Below are 24,182 nucleotides of genomic sequence, written 5' to 3'. Positions count from 1 at the left end.
CGCTCAAGGACACACAGGAGTGTTTGACGGTAAGCTGTTGTTTCTCAGACTGGAGGTTGAGAGCAGTGAAGTCACCCCACCCTCCCAAAGGTCATTATCAGAGCCACCGCAGGTTTGAATATAACTGGATAGTGGATCGCAATTGGAATAAATTTCTAAAAGTCGCTGATGATTAAAGTTGGAGCTGTGGGAGGACTCTGCAGACGATGGACAATCTAAGACCCGCATTTTATCCAGCACTTTCTACAGCCATTGGGACAGGGCGTCAAGTGTTTTGAAATCCGTGTAGGAGCTGTGGCAGCCAGTGTGAACATGGCCAACTCCCCCAGGCAGCAGAGAGTAGATACTCTGTTTCTGTGATTGGGCGAGTAGGTCTGACTTAGTTCGATGGAGTTTAAAAACAGGAGGAATATAGAGAGTTGGGGAGATTAGGTGGGGTGGTGGTAAGGGTCATTGAGGGCTATCGATGAACAGAAAGTAGGCAACACTCTGTAGCGACATAGGAATGTACCATTAGGAACAATAGTAGGCCACTCAGCCCCGCTAGCCGTAAGATTTTCACCTCAAGTCCACATTCCCACCTGGACCCACCCCCTCCCCCCAACCTGATGAAACCTTTCATCATAATAAAATGTGAGGCTGGATGAACACAGCAGGCCAAGCAGCATCTCAGGAGCACAAAAGTTGACGTTTCGGGCCTAGACCCTTCATCAGAGCATCTTCATCTCCAGCATCTGCAGTTCCCATTATCTCTGAAACCTTTCATCACCTTGTTTAACAAGAACCTGCCCAAAGAATGTTCAAGGGGTCTGCTTCCACCACTTTTTGTGGAAGAAAGCCTCAAAAACTCTGAGAAAGAAATTCTCCTCTCTGTTTTAAACAAAGACCCCATGGTCCTAAATTCTCTCAGAAGAGCAAAGCACTCTTCCCATGCCTACCCTGTCAAAACCTCTCTGCGTTTTTGTACACTTCGGTGCTGCTGCTCCTCATGTATATAGATCGGTTCCTCTTTTTATCACCTCTCAATCTAAATGTGTCTCATGCTCCAATGCCTCAAATATGTCTCCTTGCTGCCAATACCCAGTCTCCCCTACACCTGTACCCTACCTTTGCAACTCCTGTTGCCTGTAGCTGCCTCCCCCTGCATTTCTTTTATAAAATTAAAGTTGGAGGGTGGGAAAGGATGATGGAGAGGTTAGAATAACCCACGCTTTCTGATGCAGAGCAGAGAGGAGTGGATGGCCAGGCTGGGAGCGAGTAAACTAGGACTGCCCTGATCCCAGTTGCAATGTATGGGCATTTGGTCATTGCCCATTGGGAAAGAGGAGGGGGAGCTGGGTGACATGGTGTGGTCTGTAGATGGGCAAAGCGATGGAGCAAGGACAGAGTCCTGCTGGAAGGAGGGCCAGAAAGAGGGGCAGTATCTCTGCCCAGGGCTGGGTGCCACCATCGTAGGCTGACAACTAATGGGCAGGGCCCAGGCTGCTGGGTTTTGAACTTGAGAACAGGAGGAGGATCATCTAATGGCACATTCAAGGGGAAGGATTGGCCAATTACAACTGAGGCCAGTGAGGGAGCCAGCCAATTAGACACATAGGTCAACTTGACTTAAAGTTGGTCACTCTGTACTTGTTAGAAGGGGGAAAGATTAAGAGGAAAGCTGCTTCTGAGTCTGATAGCCCCCCTGGTCTTGTTTGTATGACCTTTGACCTTCCCTGACCTTCTGATGTCTCTCCTCAAGGTGCAAGAAGGCCATTTTGTCAAGGAGAACTTCCACGAGCTTTGCTGGACTTTAACGGCCAAGAAAAACTACAAACCCTCAAGAGGCCAGGGCCTGATCTCGGAGTCAAGCGCCTTCAAACTCTGGTGCCTCTTTAACTTTTTGTCGGAAGACAAGTACCCCTTGGTGATGGTCCATGAGGAGGTGAGACTCTGCCCCTTGGGGTCTGGGTGAGGGCTCAGGTACAGGGCCGTGAGGAGCTTGAGGGGTTGGGAAGTAGCTTTGAGCTTTGTTGAAGGGTGGATATGAGCACCTCACACGCCAAGTCCTGAGGCAACAATAACCTGCATTTGTGCGGCATCGTTAGCATTGAAAAAAAACACTTTCTGGGAATGCAATTGGACGAAATATTTAGGCCGGCCGGGGAAAGAGATAATACAGCAGATCACTTAATGCTTGCTCGAAGGTGAAGGTTCGAAGGATCTTTGAGAGGATTAGGGAGGGAATTTTGGAGCTGGACCTGAGGATGCGATTAAAACTGGGAATGTTACAGAATTTCAGATTCTCGTGGACCCGCTGAGGCTCAGAGAGTTGGAAACTGTCACATGGATAGGGGAGGGCTAGGGTATGGGGCAAAGGAGTGTTTTTATGGAGACAGGGATGTTAGGATTTGATCCCCCTTTGACAGAAAATCATTGCTTATTTGGGGTAAAGATTAGCACTGCTGTTCATGCTGCACATAAGCCAGTGGGTGATGACAACACCCTGAGGTGAGTGGGGGAATGAGGGGTCGGGAGAGAGTAGGATTTTAATGTCGGGCGTTCCAGAGTGATTTACAGATCTGATGTGATTCTGCTGGACGAATCTGGAGCCTCAGTATTGACTGTTAATCTCGAGACAATCAGACTTTAAGCCTAGGCCCCAAAATTCCTGTTAGAAGCAATTTTGTGCTTTTTTCCTCCACGCTCCCATCTGAAGTGGATTGCATTTAAAATGAGGCCCTATGTTGTACCTGCACTAGGAGCAGCTGTAGGCCATTCGGTCCCTGAAGTCTGTTCCATCACTCGTTGAGAATGTGTGACTGAGCCAATTGTGGTCATTTCCATAATCTTTGACTCTTCATTAGCGAAGAATCTATGCGGCACCCTCCTAACAATATTCATTGATCCCTCGCTTCCCCGCCCCACCCCAACTCTGCTGGTGTCTGGGGAAGTGTGTTCCAAAGACACATGACATTCAGAGAGAAAAGATTTCTCCTCCTATCTTAACAGCGAGAGCCAGTTGTTTACATCCTCTGGTGCTAACGTCGTACTGAAACAATGTCAAGATGAGCAGGAAAACCCCAGAAACAGGCAACTGCTTGTGAAAACGCAGCCTCAGTTTTAGCGTTAACAAAGCAGTAATTTTAACATCATTATTCATTTTTGCTGCCGCCCCACATTGTCAACTTGCTCTGTCTGACTCGCCGCGTACAAAACCACCCTGTCCCACTCTCCCATTGCCTTGTCTTCATTCTACAGTTTGGTGGGTCTCGATAGCCTGTTTCTGGGGTTGTAGGCACTGCATAATTTGATTAAAATTTAGATCAATTATAAAGACTGTGATCTGGTGACACCACAAACCACACTGCAGTTTATTGTTATTGATTGAGATTGTCATAAATCCCTTTTTTATCAAACAGTTTCAAAAGAGAGCGTGAGCGTGAGCGTGAGTGCGAGTGCTCTCCCTGTGTCACTCTCTGTCTCTTTCAGTTCCTGGTCAATTCAACAAGTTGGTTTCAATACACTCCTTGTGATCAAATCACTTCCTGGCATCCTCCCATCTCTCTGTGTAATCTGCCCCAGGCCCACCGTCTCTGAGATACCTATTCTCCTGGTCTCTTGCACTCCACCTGTGTGAATTTAACACTCCTCCACTGATGGCCCAGTTACCTCGACTCTGAGCCCTGGAACTCTCTACCTTCCTGCCTTGCCTTCCTCCCCTGAGACACTGTTTAAAATCTGCCTCTTGCTCAGCTGATCTGTTGCTTTGTGTCTCATCCTCCTTTCTATCATTTCTGTACAATGTCTTGTATATCAGTGAAGTTCTGTAAAAGAACAGACTGTCGCTATTGTTCCTGTTTTCACATTCAAGTACCAGAATAAGTACATACACGAAGACACTGCTTCAAGCACTGACATCGTCGGAAATCAATGGGAAATAGGGCAGTATGGGATGGACCCAGTAGGAGTTGGGGAGGTGCTGAAGGGGAGTGGGGGTAAGGGCCCCCAGGAGGTGTGGCGGGGGAGGGTGTGGATGCTGTGCAGGAGGCGTGCGGGCAGGGGGCCCCCCAAGAGACGTGGGGGAAGGGTGACCACCAGGAGGCATGGGGAAGTGGTCCAGGAGGTGTAGAGGGAGGGCCCCAGGAGGAATAGGGAGAGGAGCCCCAGGTGGAATCAGGTTGAAGGGCCCAGGAGGTGTGGGGGTCGGGTCCCATGTGGAGTCAGGGTAGGAGCCCAGGACAACTCAAGGCAGGCACCCACAATCAGTGGAGGAGCCACAAGGGGGAAGGATTTAGGAGGTGGGTCGGAGGTGGGGGACAGGTAGGGCTAAAGGAAGGGAGGGAGGGAGTTGTGGAGGTAAAGGGTAATGGGAGGGTAGGTTGTCACTGAAATACATCTGTGTTGAGACTGCAGATGTTATTTAAAACCAAATACATAATTTTATTCCACAAAAAGAAACAAATATAGAAGACATTGAGAAAGATATTGAGGCCAATGTCAAAATTTCCCACACAATCCATTACAGAAACTCATTCCGAAGCAGTTCGCTCAGATTTTAAATCTTTAGTTAGCTGATACTGTCCACTCTCTGTTTCGTGAACTGTGGAGACAATTTTATGAAAGCAGAGACAGTAGGAACTGCAGATGCTGGAGAATCTGAGATAACAAGGTGTAGAGCTGGAGGAACACAGCAGGCCAAACAGCATCAGAGGAGCAGGAAGGCTGACGTTTCAGGCCTAGACCCTTCTTCAGAATCCAGTAGCATGAGCCTCACAGGATTTAGATTGCCTAAATGCTCTCTCATTGGCAGCTTGAAGATTTCTATCCAAACTGCCCTGGCTTTAAATCTTCACAGGCTAGAAACCACTTCTACTAAAGAGCTGTTCTCTTCTTCCTTCTAACCTAAATTGTTAGGACGTGACAAATTTGTCCCAAAGTAATTTCTTTTTACTCTGCATGTCATTAAGTCCCCAGCACAAGCATTATAGCCATTAACATTACAGTGGTTCTCCTAAGCACTTGATTGCAGTCACACGCTTATCTTAGTCATTATGTATTTAGGTCACAGTTCTGTGTGATTTTCTAACCTCTTAAAACAAAACTTTACAGAATTGGTCTTCTACCTCTAATGTAAAATCCCACTTCCCACAAATGGTGAATATATCTTTATAATCACAGCTGGCCGTGTGTTAGTTGACCAGCTGATCAGATGGATTAATGGCTGATTGCCTGTTTGCTAAAGATGTTTCAGAGCAACCAGTTGTTGTTAGCTCTGACTTTTGGCCTGAGCTGCTGTCTTCAGGAGAGCGAGGTGAGAGTCAATGTCAGGGCAGCCAACCATAGGACCTTTCCTATTGGAGCTGGGTGGCACAGTGACTCAGTGGGCAGTGCTGGTGCCTCACAGCGCCAGGGACTCAGGTTCGATTCCAACCCCGGGTGACTGTGTGCGGAGTTTGCACATTCTCCCCGTGTCTGCGCGGGTTTCCTCCTGGTGCTCTGGTTTCCTCCCACAGCCCAAAGATGTGCAGGCTCGGGTGGATTGCTAAATGCAGGGTTATGGGGTAATGGGGATGGGTCTCAGTGGGATTCTGAGATCTGGCTTCTTTATTTTGTTTGCTGAGATTGGCCACGATCGCTGAGGAGGCTCCTGATTCAGCCTAAAGAGGCAGACGGGCCCTTGATTTTAACCCTTTAGCTTAGCACTCATTGCCCTTCCCTGAAGGACATCGGTGAATCAGATGGGTTTTTCCGACAATGTTTATCATTAGACTCTTAATTCCAGGTTTTTATTGAATGGAAATTCATCCGCCCTGGTGGGATTTGAAACTGGGTCCCCGGAACCCTTAACCGAGTCTCTGGAATAACTGACCAGGAGTAATGCCTGTAGGCTCCTGCCTCCCCTTAGGTTAGACCTGGCAGGAAAGGCACCCATCCCATCCCTCACTGGATACAGCTCTCACCTCTGAGTTAGGTCACATCCCACTGCAGTCTCTTCAAATCATCTCATGTTTTTTCCCCCTCCCCAGTGTTTTCAAAGTCAGTTTCTAGCTCGGCTTTTGCTGGCACGTGGTTATTGGTGGTTTTGAGATCCCCATCTCTGTGCTGCTAGTTTTTCAGAACAGCCATATCATTGCTCACCATCGGAAAATATAAATAGATCTGAGATCGCTGATTATCAACTCCTGCTCAACTTCAGTTCTCTCTCTCTCTGAGTGTGTGTGTGTGTGTGTGTGTGTGTGTGTGTGTGTGTGTGTGTTATGGCAGTCGTATTGAGCCATCTGTTTGAGCAAAGTTCACTGTCTTTCCTTTCCTTAGCCCGTGGGCTGTGGTTGGCGGTTAACCACACGCTTCGCAGCTTGGCCCAGTTATTCTCGAGCCTTGGTACTCAATGAGATATTTTATTTTTGTGTCCACATTTCCTGTCAAGATAGTCAGCAGGCACCACCTTACCCCAGTACGGATGGAGAGATGACCTTTTAGGGCAGCAAGGGGGGGGTTGCTCTCTCTGACATGTCTTCTCTGAGGGGAGTGAATTCCATCCATGGTCTGTGAGGGGAATTTCCACACACTGCTCATGGGATTGGAACATAAGGACTGACCGACTGATTCTAAATACTGGCTCTCAGCATTCAGAGTGGCCACAGCAATTGTCACAACTCTATACAAACCACCTACCTTTGTTCTTCATATAACGATCTAGACCTTGCAGTGGGAGCCAATAGGAAACAGCTTTAGTGTATTAGGGCAGCACTCAGTGGTTAGCACTGCAGCCTCAGTGCCAGGGACCCACGCTCCATTCCATCCTCAGGCAACTGTCAGTGTGGAGTTTGCACATTCTCCCGGTGTCTGCGTGGGTTTCCTCTGGGTGCTCCGGTTTCCTCCTACAGCCCAAAGATGGGCAGGTTAGGTGGATTGGCTGTGGAAAATTGTCCTGTAGTGTCCAGGGATCTGTAGGCTAGGTTGGTTAGCCGTGGGAAATGTGGGATTACAGGGATGAGATTTGATGCTGTTCGGAGCAGACCCGATGGGCCAAATGGCCTCTTTCCCCACTGTGGGAATTCTGTGATTCTATATAGGGGTCATGTAAACTGGGAGGCAAGGGTCAAAAAAAGTTATTTTCAGGCTAGTGCTAGTTTTTTTTGGGCCTATATTTTGGCTTTTGGCACTCCTTTATTGTTCTCATCAATTTCTTTAATGAAGTGATGTACTCCAGTTGTAACAATACATTTGTATTTACACACTGTTATTTGGACCCAACCCACCCCACCCCCAAAAGCAGAATTCATTACTAACCTCAAGGATTCTCAGTGTTCCATTAAAGCCACAACAAATGGGAAAAAAATTTGTTTCAGAGACCCATAGTACACACTAGGAGTTAGTGAGAAGAGGATTTTACATTGGGATTATCTGTCAAATACATTAGGGACACTTAAGCAACTGTTAGGCGCATGGGTGATAGTAAAATGAAGGGTGTGCAGGTTAGTTTTGATCTTAGAGGAGGATAATAGGTCGACACCACATCATGGGCCGAAGGGCCTGTATTGTGCAGTACCGTTCTGTGTTCTATATACACTGGGACTCAATGAGTAGTGGATTTTACATTGGAATTCTCTACACTGGGAGTCAATGAGAGGTTGGTTACTATACTGAGATCATAATTTTAAAATTTATTTTTCTTTCAAACTTCTTTCTTTCTCACTGTTAATTCACAGTGCAGTCTTTGTTTGTTTGAACTGAATTTATTAGTAGCTGAAGATCCAGCTTCACCCCTGGCTGCAGTCATGACAAGTGGTACTGAATGGGCCAGAGATGCCCATAGGGTGTTGGCCTGGGGGTTGGGGGAAGGGACTCAAGAGGAAGCACCACGTTTGGCCAGTTCCCCTATGTCCGTCTAATATTCCTGTCCTGATCGATGCAGGTTGGGTATTTGCTGAGGAAAGTATTCACGGCAACTGGACAGGAATGGCTACACGAAGAGGAGCTGGCTGAGTACTTCTCCCAGAATCCTTCGCTGTCTGGGGCGGTCACAGTCTGGCAGTTCCTGGAGATGATGGAATCGGGAAGGTTCACGAAACCAGCCAGCAAGGAATCTCTCGCTCTGGGAATCCAGTCCGTTTACGAGGAGCTGGTGTTGGACGTAATGCAGAAGGTCAGTGGGACTTTCCGAAACCCTTCATAGTGTGTGTAAACAGTGTGCAGAGTGTCACTCAACATCGCATTGCTGTCCCCATCCTTCACCTGCAAGGGGCCTATAGTACATTTGGAGTTTCAGATGGTATTTGGTAAGGTACCACACATTCCGCTACTTAATAAGTTAAGAGCCCACAGTGTTGGGGGTAATATATCAACGCAAATAGAGGATTGGCTAATTCATTGAAGATAGAGTTAAGACAAGGGGGGCATTTTCAGAATGCAACCCATAACCAGGGGAGGGCCGCAGGGATCAGTGCTGGCGACACAATTTACAATATATGTTAATAGCGTAACAAGGAATCTGCAGACGGACATAGGTTAAGTCAGTGTGTAAAAACTTTGCAGATGAAATATAATGTGGGGAAATGGGTATACACTTCAGCATGAAGAATAGAGGAACTGAATATTATTTAAATGGAGAAGGACTGCAGAAAGTTACAGAACAGAGGGATTTTGGGAGTCCTTGTCCATGGATCTCTAAAGGCAAGCTTCCCATTTCAGTAGTAATAGTGAAGGCAAATGTGATGTTGGCCTTTATTTCAAAGGGAATGGAGTGGAAGAAGTAGGAGGGTTTGCTAAAACAATGAAAGGCACTAGCCAAACCACAGCCGGAATACTGAGAACAAATTTGGACTCCTTTTGCCTAAGGAAAGATATGCTGGCATTGGAGGCAGCCCAGAGAAGGTTCACTAGGCTGATCACAGGTATGGAGGGACTGTCTTATGAGAAGAGATTGAGTAGGCTGGGCCTGTACTCCTACAAGAATGATTGAAACATACATTCTTAGGGGACTTGATAGGGTAGACGTGAAAAGGTTGTTTTTCCTCTGATGGGAGAGTCTAGCACCAGAGGGCATAACCTCAGAATAAGACATTACCCATTTCAGACAGAGGAAAGGAGGAATTTCTTCTCTGAGGGGAGTGAATCTGTGAAATTCTTTAGTGCAGAGGGCTGCTGAGGCTGGGCTGTTAAGTATATTCAAAGCTGAGATAGACAGATTGTTAATCAGTCAGGGAATTGAGAGTTAAGAGGAAACGGCAGGAAAGTGGAGTTGAGGGTTGTCAGATCAGCCTTGATCTTATTCATTTGCAGAGTAAACTCAACGGGCTGAATGGCCTACTGCTTCTACATTTTAGGGCATATGAAAAGGACAGTTTTAGGTTTCACCCAAACCCAACAGCCCTCCTTGGTTTTGGAAGGGACCTGTGAAGACCATCAAGATATCAGCCTTGCATGAATACACTTGGTATGGACTGTGTACGGTCCCAGGTCTGAATCTGACTCCATGCTGAGTTAACCAATCTCAGCTGGACTACACAACCTGGCCTCAGGACCCCTGTGCAAAGGGGCGAGAAGCTGTGTTAAACAATACGGGGAGATATGAAGCTGGGGTGTGAGGTATTGTTCATCTTCTCAGCTGGTTATACACCTTGTTGTCTTCCTCTTCTGTTCTTCTTGCTTTTCCTTCAGCTCCCTGGTCTCTTGATCTTGCACCACTTTCTATGGCCCTTGAGACAGATTCTCGTATTCTTCGTCCATCCAGTTTTCCTTTCTTTCTCCTGCTCCTTTTTCTACCTGCCTGTTTCTCTTCTCTTCTTCAGGAGGAATGCGTTCTGAGAAATCAGCCCAGAAGACAAACTGTGTTCTTCTGTCTCCATGGAAGCTGCCTCTCCCGCCATGTACTCCCAAGTGTTTACTGTTTTAGTTTTGGATTTCCGATATTGGCACTATTTTGCTTTTGCAATTTGACAAGATGCCTGGTGTCAACTTCCTCAGGGTTTCCTCATTGGCCCCTGGTGCCCTCCACCATTGCACAGCCAGCTAGTGAATATGAATGTCCTGAGAGATCCTCTCCGGGAACATCCAATCCTGACTTGGAGCTATTCCAACATCCCTTCAATGTCCCTAGGTACAAATCCTGAAACTCCCTTCCTGTCAGCACGTGGGTGCGACAGTTCAAGAGGTGGCTAAGCATTTTTATTGTCATTTTCAATCAAATTTACCCACACTAACCCACCCAGGGACCCTTTGCTGTCTGTAAGTGATTGTAAAAGGCATCGGTCTCAGAAAATAATGCCTTGTCCGACTGAATGCTGCAGGAGGAGCTGCAAGATACTTTCTACTTTCTATAATAATCCTTTATCTATAAATAAATCTAGACAGTGATTTAGCCAATTCAGAGGTGTCTGCAGAAGGTGGTGACATTATCTGAACACTACTCCTTACATGCCACATAACAGTTTGTACAACACTGTCTCCAAAGATTGTAGTCTCACTAGGAACTAAGTGCTTGCCACTGGTTAGATCAGTAGCAGGTGCCAAGCAATGAGTACAATGGAACTGACCAGTGAACAGCAGAATGGGAGGGAGATTGGGAGACAGCCCAGTTTGCCAGGAGTGTGCAGAATCTGCCCCTATTCCTGGCACATCCTTTAAAATGACTTAAGATTCCAAATAGATGGCAATGATAAAGCAGAGATAACGGGAACTGCAGATGCTGGAGAATCCAAGATAACAAAATGTGAAGCTGGATGAACACAGCAGGCCAAGCAGCATCTCAGGAGCACAAAAGCTGACTTTTCGGGCCTAGACCCTTCATCTCTGATGATCAGAGGTGAAGGGTCTAGGCCCGAAAAGTCAGCTTTTGTGCTCCCGAGATGCTGCTTGGCCTGCTGTGTTCATCCAGCTTCACACTTTGTTATCTAACAATGATAAAGCAGCCTGCTTGTAATCTGCTCAATTAGCTGGCTCCTCAGCCAGTCTGGAAGGAAAATGACAATGGGGACATTTGAGGGTAAATATAGTTGTGTTTTGTTTAATTCCTTCATGAGATGTGGCCAGCAATTATTCCCAAGCCCACTCAACCTTGAGATGGTGGCGGTGAGCTGCCTTCTTGAGCCGCTTCAGTCCTCCTGCTGTGGGTTGACCCACAATGCCCTTAGGGAGGGAATTCCAGGATGTTGACCCAGCGAAAGTGAAGGAACAGTGATATATTTTCAAGTCAAGATGGTGAGGGGCTTGGTGGGGAACTTACAGGTAGTGATTTTCCCATATATCTGCTGCCCTTGTCCTTCAAGATGAAGGTGGTCTTGGGTTTGGAAGGTTCTGTCTGAGGACCTTTGGTGAGTTATGAGATTCTTGCAGATAGTACACACTGTTGCTACTGAGCCTCGGTTGTGGAGAAAGTGAATGCTTGTAGATGTAGTGCCAATCAAGCGGGCTGGTTTGTCCTGGATGGTGCCAATCTTCCTGAGTGTTGTTGGAGCTACACCCATCCAGGCAAGTGGGGAGTATTCCATCACACTCCTGGTTTGTGCCTTGTAGATGGTGGACAGGCTTTGGGAGTCAGGATGTGAGTAACTGCCATAGTATTCTGACCTGTAATTGTAGCCACTGCATTTTTGTCGTTAGTCCAGTTCAGTTACTTTTCAGTGATAACCGTCAGGATGTTGACTGTGGGGTTTCTGCAATGATAATGCCTTTGAAAGTCAAAGGATGCTGGTTAGATTGTCCCTTTTTTGAGATGGTCATTACCTGGCACTTGTGTGGACTGAATATTACTTGCCACTTATCAGTATAGCCCTGGAAGTGGTGGAAGTTTCTGCATATGGACGTGAGGAGGGATGAATGATGCTAAAAGTTGTTTAATTGTTGTCAAACATTCACACTTTGATTAAAACAGCTGTAAATAGTTGGTTAGGAAACCACACCCTGCAGAGAGACAGATGGAGGATCCACAGACAGTCACCAACACTTAAGAGAATGAAGGAGAGTTAGGAGCCTGTATGTCTAAAACAACATGAGAGAAAGCAGGGACAGCAGCTTCGGAGAGGGAGAGGAAACAGCAGTGTTGCGAAGTTGGGTAGAGTACTTGTGGGTTGGGAGGCAGGAAGCTAGAATTCAGCATTTGTAAAATGCGAGGAGAGGGAAGCGTTGTGTGGTCCCTTTAAAAGATCAGGTGCTTTTTCTGTGCTTAGAGATTTAAAATGGATATCTGTGAGCAGCAGCTTGAAAGTTTACAAGTACACACGGAGCACCTCAATTGAAGCATTTGTACTGAAAAGCTGTACAGTTAGTAGGCTAAGCAGCAGTTTTTAACCAAGACAACGCTTTTAAATTCCAGCCAATCAATTTGAACTAATTATCAAAAATTTCTTAAGAAGGGTCCCAACCCGAAACGTCAAGCTTTCCTGCTCCTCTGCTGCTTGGCCTGCCATGTTCATCCAGCTTCACACCGTGTTATCTCAGATTCTCCAGTATCAGCAGTTCCTACTGTCGCTATAAACTTAAATCAGATGGTTTTGATAACATAGTATAAATCCTATTTTAAGAAATATTGATGAGTCATCAAGGATATAAAAGATGGGGAATGTTGGACGAAGCCACAGGGCTTGCTGCCATCCGCCAGAGCTAATAGCCCTCAGCTCCTGAGAGAAGCGCTTGCTCTCACAGCCTCCTCTATGTGTCAGAGAAAGCACCATCTAAAATAACAGTGGTATCAACAGCACAACTAGTTAATATTCTTGACAGAAGAATTGATGGAGAAGGCACAGAACATTCTGGAAGAGATAACCTGGCTGAAATTTTGAGAGGGTGAATTCTTTTTTTTTGTATACAAGTGGGACTCGTATTTATTGGAACAGCATACCATTAGAATCTTGTTTTACTTGGAAATAGTTAGTACCTAGAAGGGATTTATTCAGTTTGCTAGTGGTTTAGTTACTTTGATCACTGTTAAGAGTTAGATAAATAAATTGTTAATGTTGATTTTGAAATGAGTGTCAGGGATTTATTTTATTTAACCAATAAAGTTGCTGAAAAGCAGGATACACTACTTTTCACTCTCTCTTTTTACAGATTGAGGTATGGTGCACCTCTTTGGTTATTTTGGTTTTAGGCCTTAGCTGTGGCGGGGTGTCAGCTTCTGCTTTATAACAGACTTGGGGCTCATCGCCCAGGATTTGGCAGATTTGAACAGATTGAGGGTACGACAGACCCCAGCATATTTAAACAGACTTGGGAACTAGTCTCTTAGACCTTTAAATAAAGCTTATGTGACAAGTGGAAAATCTGTTTAATTTTTGTTGCTTGTTGCAAAAGTAGGGAAAATGGCTCTTAATGTTGCTTTTAAAGAGGTTCTGGGGGTCAAAGATGCTTCACAAATTTGCCAAGCAAGTTTAGAAAGACAGAAAAAGGTGACACTTCTAGAAGTGCCAAAATTGGGTTTAACTGGGGATAGTGGGAAAGCTGAAATTGTAACAGTTAGCCAAGCATTTAGGTGTATCAGATAAGCAATCAAGTGCAGTGGAATTAGAAAAAAATTAAATTGCAAATGAGACAACTGAAGTTACAGGTTAAAGAAAGGGAAATAATGTTCCTAGCTGAAGAGAAAGAAAGGATAGCCAGGGCAGAAGGGAAGGAAGGGGAAAGAATGTTTGAGTTAGAAAAGATGAAGGTGGAATTTGAAACAAAAAGACTTCAAATGGCAGATGTAAACGTACAAGATAGAAGTGATGATGAGCAAACCCATTTTAGCCAAAGGCCTGGGAGGCTGATATACAAATGTGCCCAAACGTTACCAAAACTTGGTGAAATAGATGTAGAAATATTTTTCATTTCCTTGGAGAAGTTGGCTAGACGAATGAACTGGTCAAAGACTGTGTGGGTAATGTTAATTCGGACCAAGTTGGTACATAGGGCTAGTGAGGTGTTTGCAGCTTTTGTCAGGAGATTTATGAAGGAGTGAATGCTGTTCTGAGTTTCTACAAACTGGTATCGGAAGCATATAGACAACAGTTCAGAAATGTCAGAAAAGGACCGGATCAGACCTGTCTCAAATTTGAAAGAATTAAACAGAGCAAATTTGACGTGGATGAGAGCATTAAAGATAGAAAAGACAGAAGAGGCTCTTGGAGACATTATTCTGCTGGAAGAGTTTTAAAAACTCACTTCTAGCAGTGATAAGAACTCACGTGGAGGAACAGAAAGGTGAAACCGCATGCAGAGCTGCACAGATGGTGATGAATACATATTGGTATGTAAATTGAAATCCAGCTTCCGACAGCAATTTTATTCCATGAGGGACAGAGGTTGGGAAAGAGGGTCATCCTCCGATGAGAAACAAAATGTAGGTCGCACTGGGAACAGTTTACCGTGTGTGAGAAAAGAAACCCAAGTGGGTGGAAAAGAGGTGAAAGACCTTGGGTGTCTTTGTTGCAATGGGGTGGGACATTCAAAGTCACAGCGCTGGTGGTTTAAGAAAAGCACTAGGGATAAAGGATGTGGTAGAAGAGGCTAAACCAGTGGGATCAGTTGAGATAGTGAAGGAAGTTGAGGAGCTGCAGGAGAATGCACAGTCTAGTCATGGGCTGGATAGTAAGATAGCGCCCAATCCATACTGATAGAATTTACTGAGGTGGAACAGGCAGAGAAGGTAAAGAAGTTAAAATATTGAGAAATATGGGAGCTAGTCCGTGCCTAATAGTAAGAGATGAAAATATTTGCACTCCTTCTGAAATGTTGCCTGAGAGAGTGGTATTCTGTGGAATAAATGGAGAGAGGAGTAGTGTTCCCCTGTGTAAGATAAGGCTAGAAAGTCCCATCGAGACTGGGGAGGTGATAGTGGGAGTGATGGAAAAATGAGCTTTTCCAGGGATACACTTTGCTCTTGGAAACGATGTCACTGGATCACAGGTGGGAGTGATGCCCATTGTAGTGGAAAAGCCAAAAGAAAACCAGCAAACCGAGGAGTTAAAAGAAAAATCCCCAGGAATTTTTCCAGGCTGTGTGGTGACAAGATCCCACAGCGATAAGGGAAAACCAGAAGGGAAAACAAAAGAGAAAGATGAAGGAGTTGAGATCCAGTTAGCTGACGGCCTGTTTGATGAGATGGTAAAGGATCAGAAAGAAGTGTTTAGTTCTGACAGATTGATGGAGCTACAAGAAGAAGATGAGACAACAAGGGATTTATATCATAAAGCCTGATCGGAAAACGAATTGGAATGTATTCCCGAATGCTGTTAACTTAAGGATAAAATCTTAAGGTGAAAGTTCACCAGATTGTGTTGCTGATAAAATACAGACAGGAGATATTGTGGGTAGCACACAGATTACCTGTAGGAGGTCATCTAGGAGTGAGGAAGACTGAAGCTCAGATACAGAAGTATTTTTATTGGCCTGGATTACGTAAAGATGTGGTTGAATTTTGCCATTTCTGCCGTACCTGTCAGATGGTAGGAAAGCCACAGACAGTAATAAAACCAGTGCCATGGAAGCCAGATCCTGCATTTGAAGAATCCTTTATGTGGGTTATAATTGACTGTGTAGGCCCCCTCCTTAAAACCAAGTGGGACCTAATATTTGCTAAGCATATTGGATGTGTCTACCAGGTTTCCAGAGGCAATTCCATTGTTGAATAGCAAGGCAAAAATGTTGTAAAGGAGTTGCTTGCTTTCTTTACCCATTATGGACTATCCAGGAAGGTTCAGTCAGACAAAGGGTCCAATGTTACTGTCAAATTGTTTATGGAGGCCATTAATAGTTTCAGCACCAAACACTTTACATCAACTGCATACCATCCTGAATCCCAGGGAGCATTGGAAAGGTGGCATCAGACCCTAAAGGCCATGCTGAGGGATTAGTGCCAGGATTACTCGAATGATTGGGATAAAGATATTGCATTTATATTGTTTGCCATTAGAGATGCCCCAGATGAATCGACTCAGTTCACTCTATTTGAATTGATATTCAGACACGAAGTAGGAGGGCCTTTAAAAATTATTAGGGAAACATTGATAGGTGCAAAGTCAGAGATCTCTCAGTTGGATTATGTATCTGAGGTGAGAGTAAGATTAAACAGAGACGGTGAATTAGCTAGACAACATTTGAAGGTGGCACAGCACCTAATGATGCAAGAAGCAGATAAGAAATCTAAAGTTTGTATGTTTGCCCATGGGGATAAAGTATTGATGCTATTACCATCCTTGCAAAGTAAGGGCTAGTGGTCCCTATCAGATTGAGAAGTTAAATCCGGTGAATTGCCTTGTAAAGATGCCAGATCGGAAAAAATTATATCGGGTATGTAATATGAACGTGCTGAAACGTTACTATGACAGGGAAAAGGGACCAGAGAAAGGGATGTTAGTTACTCCTGTTCAGTGAGGAATCAAATCCAAATGATTTGGACTTTGATCTGCCTTGAATAAATTGAATAATCCGGAAGTCCTTAAGGAATGAGACAGGGTAATGAGCTACTGTCCCAGGAACAGAGAACTGAATTGAAGACTTGTTTAATGCTATGAGGACCTATGTCAAAACAGAAGGGGAGGATTAATTCCATAGTACACGAGGTTGACACTAGGGAATGTTGTTCCAATAAAACAACATCTCTGCAAGCTTAATCCTTTCAAAATAGTGCGGGTTTAGAAGGAAGTGGAAGTGATGCTCCAAGAAGACATGATCAGGCTGAGTAAAAGCGAGTGGAGTTCGCTGATTGTGTTGGTTCCAAAGCCTAATGGCACTCAACAATTCTGTACAAATTATCGGAAGGTCAACGCTGTGACCAAGTCTGACTCATACCCAATTTCAAGGCTGGAGGATTGTGTGGAAAAAGTAGGATGAACCACTTGCATCAAAAAGTTGAACTTACATTTTGGTTACTACCAAGTACCTTTCTTGGAGAGAGCAAAAGAAGTTTCTGTTCTTGTAACCCCAAATGGCTATTATCAATTTAAAGTAATGCCCTTTTGGAATGAAAAACACACCAGCCACTTTTCAAAGGCTTATGAACAGAGTTGTTGCAGGATTGATTTAATTGTGATGTCTGCATAGATGATGTAGTCATCTTTAGCCATTAGTGGAAAGATCACATGGATCGTTTGCCAGGGCTCACTGAGAGAGTATAGAAGGCAACGTTGGTCATAAACTTGGTGAAGAATTTGCAATGGTGGAAGTAACGCTCAATACCGGATATGGATGGGTGACACCGAGGAACGTGAAGACAAAGGCCATCAAGCAATTTCCAGGACTATCCTCAATGAAGGAAGTGCTACAAATTTTAGGATTGAGTGGTTTCTACAGTAAATTTGTACCAAACCTTCATAGCGTGGTGGTACTGTTGACAGATTTGTTGAAAAAAACATGAAATTCCGGTGGACAGAACAATGCCAGGAGGTATTTGAGAATTTAAAAGCAGTGTTAACCACCACGCCAGTTTTAGCCACACTAAATTTCTTGAAACCCTTCAAAGTCACCATTGACACTAGTGATGTCGAGCTTGGAGCTGTGTTGTTACAGGAGGGCGATGTAGAACGGAAAGGCCAATTGGTTATTTTTCAAAAAAACCCAATATCTATCAGAAAAAATATTCAGCCGTTGGAAAAAGGTTAGTGAGCTTGGTCCTGGCCTTACAACATTTTAATGTTTACATTGCGAACATTGCATCACAGATGGCTGTGTGTCCCGATCACAACACTTTGACATTTGTGGAAAGATTTAAGGACAAAAACACCAGGTTATTTCATTGGAGTCTCATATGACAAACATTTAATTTACAGACTGTTACTGGTTGTGAAAATATTATCATGGATGCCTTATCATAAGTTTAAAAGAAAAACCATAGAATCCCTACAGTGTGGAAACAGGCTGTTCGGCCCAACGAGTACACCCCCCCCCCCCCCCCCCCCCCCCCGAAGAGCATCCCACCCAGAACAATCCCCCTACCCTGTGCATATGAACCTGCATTTCCCATGGCTAATTGACCTAACCTACACACCCCTGGACAATACGGGCAATTTAGCCTGGCCAATCCACCTAACCTGCACATCTTTGGACTGTGGGAGGAAACCAGAGCACCCGAAGGAAACCCACACAGACCTGGGGAGAATGTGCAAACTCCACACTGACAGTTGCCCGAGGCTGGAATTGAACCCGGGTCCCTAGCGCTGTGAGGCAGCCACTGCGCTGCCCTATGCTTACGTAATATAGAAATGGTAATATTCAATGTTATATATAAACAGAATTAGTATAAAATGTCTAACTCCAGATTAATGAGCTATGGATCCAGTAAAATAATGGAGTTAAGGTTTATCAAAAATAAAGCATCTTTTTATAATGAGTGTTCATTTTTTCCCTAAGGGGGGAACTGTTGGGAGGCAGGAAGATAAAATTTGGTGTTTGTAAAGTGCTAGAGGGGAAAACATTATGTGATCCCTTCAAAAGATCAGATACTTAGAGATTTAAAGTTCATGTCTGTGAGCAGCAGCTTGAAAGTGTGCAGTACCACCCAATTTGCATCATTTGCATTGAAAGGCTGTACAGTTAGCAAGCCAGGCAACAGTTTCCTACCAAGACAACAGGCTTTTGAATTTAGCCAATCAATTTGAACCAGGCACTAGGCCCGAAACATCAGCCTTTGTGCTCCTAAGATGCTGCTTGGCCTGCTGTGTTCATCCAGCTCCACACTTTATCTTTATCATTAGAATCTTGCTTTATTCAGGAATAATTAGCAGTTAGAAAGAATGTATTCGGGTTGGTAATAGTATAGTTAAATTGTTCACTGAAGAGTTAGATAAATTGTTACTTGTTGATTTTAAAATGAGTGTCAGGATTTATTTATTTACCCCCTAGGAGTTGCTGAAAGGAAGGTTACACCACTTTTCACACTCCTTTTACAGATTATAGGACAAGCTGCTCCTCTTTGGGTGTTTTGGTTTAAGTTCTCAGAGGGGTGGGCAACTTCCACTTTATAACATGCCATTTCTTCAACAGAGAGAGACAGGGAGAAAGCAGGCACAGCAGCTTGAATAGAGAGAGCGAGGCAGGGGGGAACAGCAGCTTAAATAGAGAGTGAGAGAGACAGTGAACATAGAACATAGAACATTACAGCACAGTACAGGCCCTTCAGCCCTCGATGTTGTGCCGACCTGTCATATCGATCTCAAGCCCATCTAACCTACACTATTCCATGTACGTCCATATGCTTATCCAATGATGACTTAAACGTACCTAAAGTTGGCGAATCTACTACCATTGCAGGCAAAGCGTTCCATTCCTTTACTACTCTCTGAGTAAAGAAACTACCTCTGACATCTGTCCTATATCTTTCACCCCTCAATTTAAAGCTATGCCCACTCGTGCTCGCTGTCACCATCCTAGGAAACAGGCTCTCCCTATCCACCCTATCTAGCCCTCTGATTATTTTATATGTTTCAATTAAGTCACCTCTCAACCTTCTTCTCTCTAATGAAAACAGCCTCAAGTCCCTCAGCCTTTCCTCGTAAGACCTTCCCTCCATACCAGGCAACATCCTAGTAAATCTCCTCTGCACCCTTTCCAAAGCTTCCACATCCTCCTTATAGTGCGGTGACCAGAACTGTACACAATACTCCAAGTGCGGCTGCACCAGAGTTTTGCACAGCTTCACCATAACCTCTTGGTTCCGGAACTCGATCCCTCTATTAATAAAAGCTAAAACACTGTATGCCTTCTTAACAGCAGGGACAGCAGCATAAATGGAGGGAGAGAGCACAGGGACAGCAGCTTGATTCAAAGAGCAGACCTGTGTGAGAAGTGCAGTGAAGGCAAGAATTAAAGTCCCCTCTACTGAACAGAACTGCAGTGTGATGTCACAGGAAAACAAGTAGCTGGTTGGTGGGTATTTAATCCATGTCACTTTTGATTGGCCATGTGGTTTAAATCCGGAGATGTCATTACAGCTGAAGGGTGCCGGTAAGAAATTCATTTTTAAAATAAGTAAAGAGCCAAGTTAATGAAGTGAATAGAATAGAGATGGCTGGGCTTAAATGTTGCTACTGTAGTAGGTGTTTTTGTTGTTCTTTTTGGCTGCACATCAGTCCCGTGCCCAGTGCCTGGTGTGGGGAAAGGATGATCTCGTTGTGGGCCTGTTCCTGGGCCTGGCTAAAGTGACCATGAGTGGGAGCAGGTTCTCATCAGTCCTGACAGTTTGCCCCTCATCCACGGTTACCTTAGTGACTGGGTCTCCTTGGAGATTAATTATGTGGCGTCTACCCTTTAGAGAGAAGGAGGTATTGTGGGGGCTGGAGTGCAATCTTTTGTGCTCCAATGCACTTAATTTAGCCTCATCCCCTCCCCTAACTTTGTAAGTTTTTTTGTTGTCTTAGTGCTACTGGGGCATGGCGAGAAAGTGGGTAGCACCGTTGCTTCACAGTACCCAGGGACCCGGGTGTGGTTCCACCCGGCGAGGGGGTGGAACTGTCTGTGTGACGTTTGTACATTCTCCCTGTGTTTGTGTGGGTTTCCTCCGGGTGCCCTGGTTTCCTCCCACAGTCCAAAGATGTGTAGGCTAGGTAAATTGCCCATAGTGTCTAAGGACATGAAGATTGGGTGGGTTATAGGGTGATGGGTTGAGGTGGGATGCTCTGAGGGTCATTGTGGACTTGTTGGGCTGAAGGGTCTGTTTCCACAGTGTAAGGATTCTATGATTTTTATTTCAGGACCAGTCACCGTTCCTCAGAACTGATGGTAGGTAGGAAAATATTTTAATTATGCAGAATGAGGGGAGGGAGTAAACAGTAAATGATAAGGTGGAGATATAACCCAAAAAGAGAGAAGAACAGTTGGACAGACAGAAAAGTGGATAATGATCAGTCTGGGAGAATGACTATCTGTTAGTGAACAAGCAGTGGCCGATGAAGGGTTGTGTGTAATGGCAGCCTATGTGATGACCAGGCCTGGTGTGTGGGGGTTTGGCATGAGCACACAGGAGAAGATGCCTCAAATCCTAAAATTGTTGAATCAATGCTCAGTCCAGAAGGCTGGAGAGTTGCCAAGCAGAAAATGAGGTGCTGTTCTTCCAGCTCGTGCTGAGCTGTGCTGGGGCACTACTGCAAACTTGAGACAGGGATGTTGGTCGGGGAACGAGGTGGTGTGCTGAAGCTGAAATGGGAGATTCTCTGATTACCGACTCACTGAAGAGGGCCTGGCCACTGATCCATGTATGATGCTGGATTTCCTGAGTCACTTTTAAAAGCAGGGGAGGAGGGAGCAAAAACTTTGATAGATTTCCAAATGCAAGTACAGGATTGGGTGACAGCTGGCAACAGATGAAATGCATGAAGAATAGCTAATAGGTGTTTCTCATGTGTCACTAAATTACACAATGTCAGGAATTGGCCAAGAGTAAAGACTGAAGTATTTGCAGCAACACTCCTGAATATAGTCCTGAGGGTGAATCTGAGAACAATGAAGAAAGTAATATGTTTGTGTTCAAAGACTTAAATTGGCTCATGAGTACCTTAGTTGCTGAATGGAAGCATTTAAGCAGCATACAGTTACCATGGATGATTTTAATCTGCATATTTGACTGCAAAATTCAAATGTGCAAGAGAAACATGGAAGATTAATTTCTAAAGTGCATCAAAAATTGTTTCTCAGAGCAATATATTTCAGAACGTGTCCAGGCACAGACTACTTTAGATCTAGTATTGGGTAACAAGGTAAATAAACAATTGTAACAGTTATGGGTCTTCCAGAGTGCAGTGATTAAAACATGGTAGAATTTCATACCAGTTTGAGTGAGGGCAACTGGAGTCTCAAATCAGTGCTCTCATCTTAAACAAGGGCAAATACAGGGAAGAAAGAGCTATCCAAAGCAAACTGAGGGAAAAGGAAATCCAAATGTGAAAAAGTCAATGGATGTCCTAAGGCAGACATTTAAGCAGTTATTTCACCAAACCCTTACTCTGGTCAAAAAGGATTGAGAATGATAAAGCACCCTTGGTTGATAAAGGTGATTAAGAAATCTAGGCAGTCAAAAACTAAAAGCAACAAAAGCCAGCTGTAGATCAGAAGACTTGGAATTTATTTTAAAAATGTACCAATAGCCAGTGACAAAAATTTAATAAACAAAAAAGGAGAAAATTTGACTACGGAAGTAAATTGGCCAGAAATAAAAGCTGCCTGTTTGCTATGGGTTTGTAAAAAGAATGGAGCTAAAGTAAGTGCAGAATCATTGTCAGGTGTAGCTATGGTATTAATAACAGGGGACAAGGAAATGGCAGATAATGTACACTATATTTTGTATTAGTCTTGTTGGAGGGCACTGTAAACATTTTAAAGATTGTAGTTTGCAAGGTGCTAATGGGAGGAAAGATCTCATAACTGTCTCTAATATGAACATAGAACAGTATAGCAAAGTACAGTCCCTTTGGCCCACAATGTTATGCTGAACTGTTACCCTAATCCTAAAGTCAATTTAACCTCCACCCCTACCTTATACTGTCATTCATATGCTTATCTAATAGCTGCTTAAATGTCCCTAGTGAGGACGTCTCCACTACCCTCTCCGGCAGTGCATTCCGCTCTCTGAGAAAGAACCTATCTCTGACGTCTCCCCGATATCTACCTCCACTCACTTTAAAACTATGTCCCCTCGTAATAGCTACCCCCACCCTAGGAAAAAGTCTCTGGCTATCCCCTCTATCTATACCTCTGACCATTTTGTACACCTCTCTCAAGTCACCTCTCATCCCTCATCATTCTAAAGAGAAAAGCTCTAGCTCTCTCAAGCTTTCCTCGTAAGACCTTCCCTCCATTGCAGGCAACATCCTGGTAAATCTCCTCCGCACCTTTTCCAAAGCTCCCACATCGTTCCTGTAATGGGGCGACCAGAACTGGACACAATACTCCAGATGTGGCCGAACCAGGCTTCTGTATAACTGGAGCATAAGGGACAGTACATTTCACAAACAAATTGGACTGAAGGGCAAGTCACCAGGATCTGGTGTCCTGTATCCACGGCTTTTAAAGGAAGTGGCAGCAGAGATAGTGGAGGCATTGGTCACAGTATTCCGAAACTCACTGGAGTCCGGGAGGGTTCCAGCCTATTGGGAAACCGCTAATGTGATGGTCCAGGCCAAGAAGAGAGGGAGACAAGAAGCAGGAAACTATAACAGTTAGTCCAACATCTGTCATTTGGAAGATGCTAAGGAAGAAATAGGACATCTAGATAAAGTTGAGACAATCAAACAGAGTCAATGTGAAAAGCCAACCTTCTGTAACAGACTTGTCAGAGTTTGCGGATATAACTATCGGAATTGATAAAGAGGAATCAGTAGACGGAGTGTATCTGAATTTCCAAAAAGCATTTAATAAGGTGCCACATGAGCAGTTATTGGATAATATCAAAGTTTCAGAGGATAATGTGGTAGCATGGATGGAGGACTGAGAAAACCGATTCGGGATTACGTGTATTTTTCAAGTTGGAAAGATGTAACAAGTTGAGTGCCACAAGGATCAGTCTTGGTGCTTCAATTATTTGCCATCTGTATTAATGACTTGGAGGAGAGGACAGAGTGTACTGTATCCAGAAAGAAACACATAAATTGCTGGAGAGGCTCAGCAGGTCTGGCAGCATCTGTGGAGAGAAATCAGAGTTAACGTTTCAGGTCAAGTGACCCTTCTTCAGAACAGTATCACAGATGCTGCCAGACCTGTTGAGACTTTCCAGCAATTGCAGTGTTTTTGTTTTTGATTTTTAGCATCTGCAGTTCTTTTGGTTATTATTATGTAATGTATCCAGATTTGCTGACAAGGAAAATATTTGGAAGAGCATGTTGTAATGCAGACATAAGGAATCTGAAAGGGAATACAGATAGGTTGAGTAAGAGGACAAAAACCTGATGAATAGAGGTTAGTGTAGGAAAGTGTGAAGTCACACACTTGGGTAGAAGGGACCGAAGGGTGGATTATTATTTAAATAGTGGGAAACACCAGAAAAACAAATGCAGCCCAGTGAGATGGGTGTTCTCGTGCATGAAACACAGAATGTTAGCATGCAGGTGCAGCAAGTAATTGAAGAGGTAAATGAGATTTTGGCCTTTATCGTTAGGGAGTTGGAGTTAAAAGGGGGAAATGTTGTACAGGGTGATGGTGAGACCACATCAGTACTCTGTACTTTATTTAAAAAAAAATTACTGGCAACGCATACAACTTCGAAAGGGATTTACGAGCCTGATTCCTGGGATGAG

General features: G+C 44.4%; 1 protein-coding gene across 2 annotated transcripts in view; it reads left to right on the top strand.

Annotated features, from left to right (window-relative positions):
- The window catches only part of LOC125460912 (differentially expressed in FDCP 6 homolog), a 56,055-nt gene that overhangs the window by 10,207 nt on the left and 21,666 nt on the right, over positions 1–24,182 (top strand). For both annotated transcript variants that reach the window (XM_059652233.1, XM_059652234.1), the window contains exons 3-4: positions 1,742–1,924; positions 7,901–8,131. In XM_059652233.1, the coding sequence (XP_059508216.1) occupies positions 1,742–1,924; positions 7,901–8,131 (414 nt within the window). The remainder of the gene's footprint in view (positions 1–1,741; positions 1,925–7,900; positions 8,132–24,182) is intronic.

This window comes from Stegostoma tigrinum, chromosome 18, assembly GCF_030684315.1.
Source record: "Stegostoma tigrinum isolate sSteTig4 chromosome 18, sSteTig4.hap1, whole genome shotgun sequence".
Classification (NCBI taxonomy): Eukaryota; Metazoa; Chordata; class Chondrichthyes; order Orectolobiformes; family Stegostomatidae; genus Stegostoma; species Stegostoma tigrinum.
Note: the sequence above shows the minus strand (reverse complement) of the source record. Positions and strands in the feature narration are given on the sequence as shown.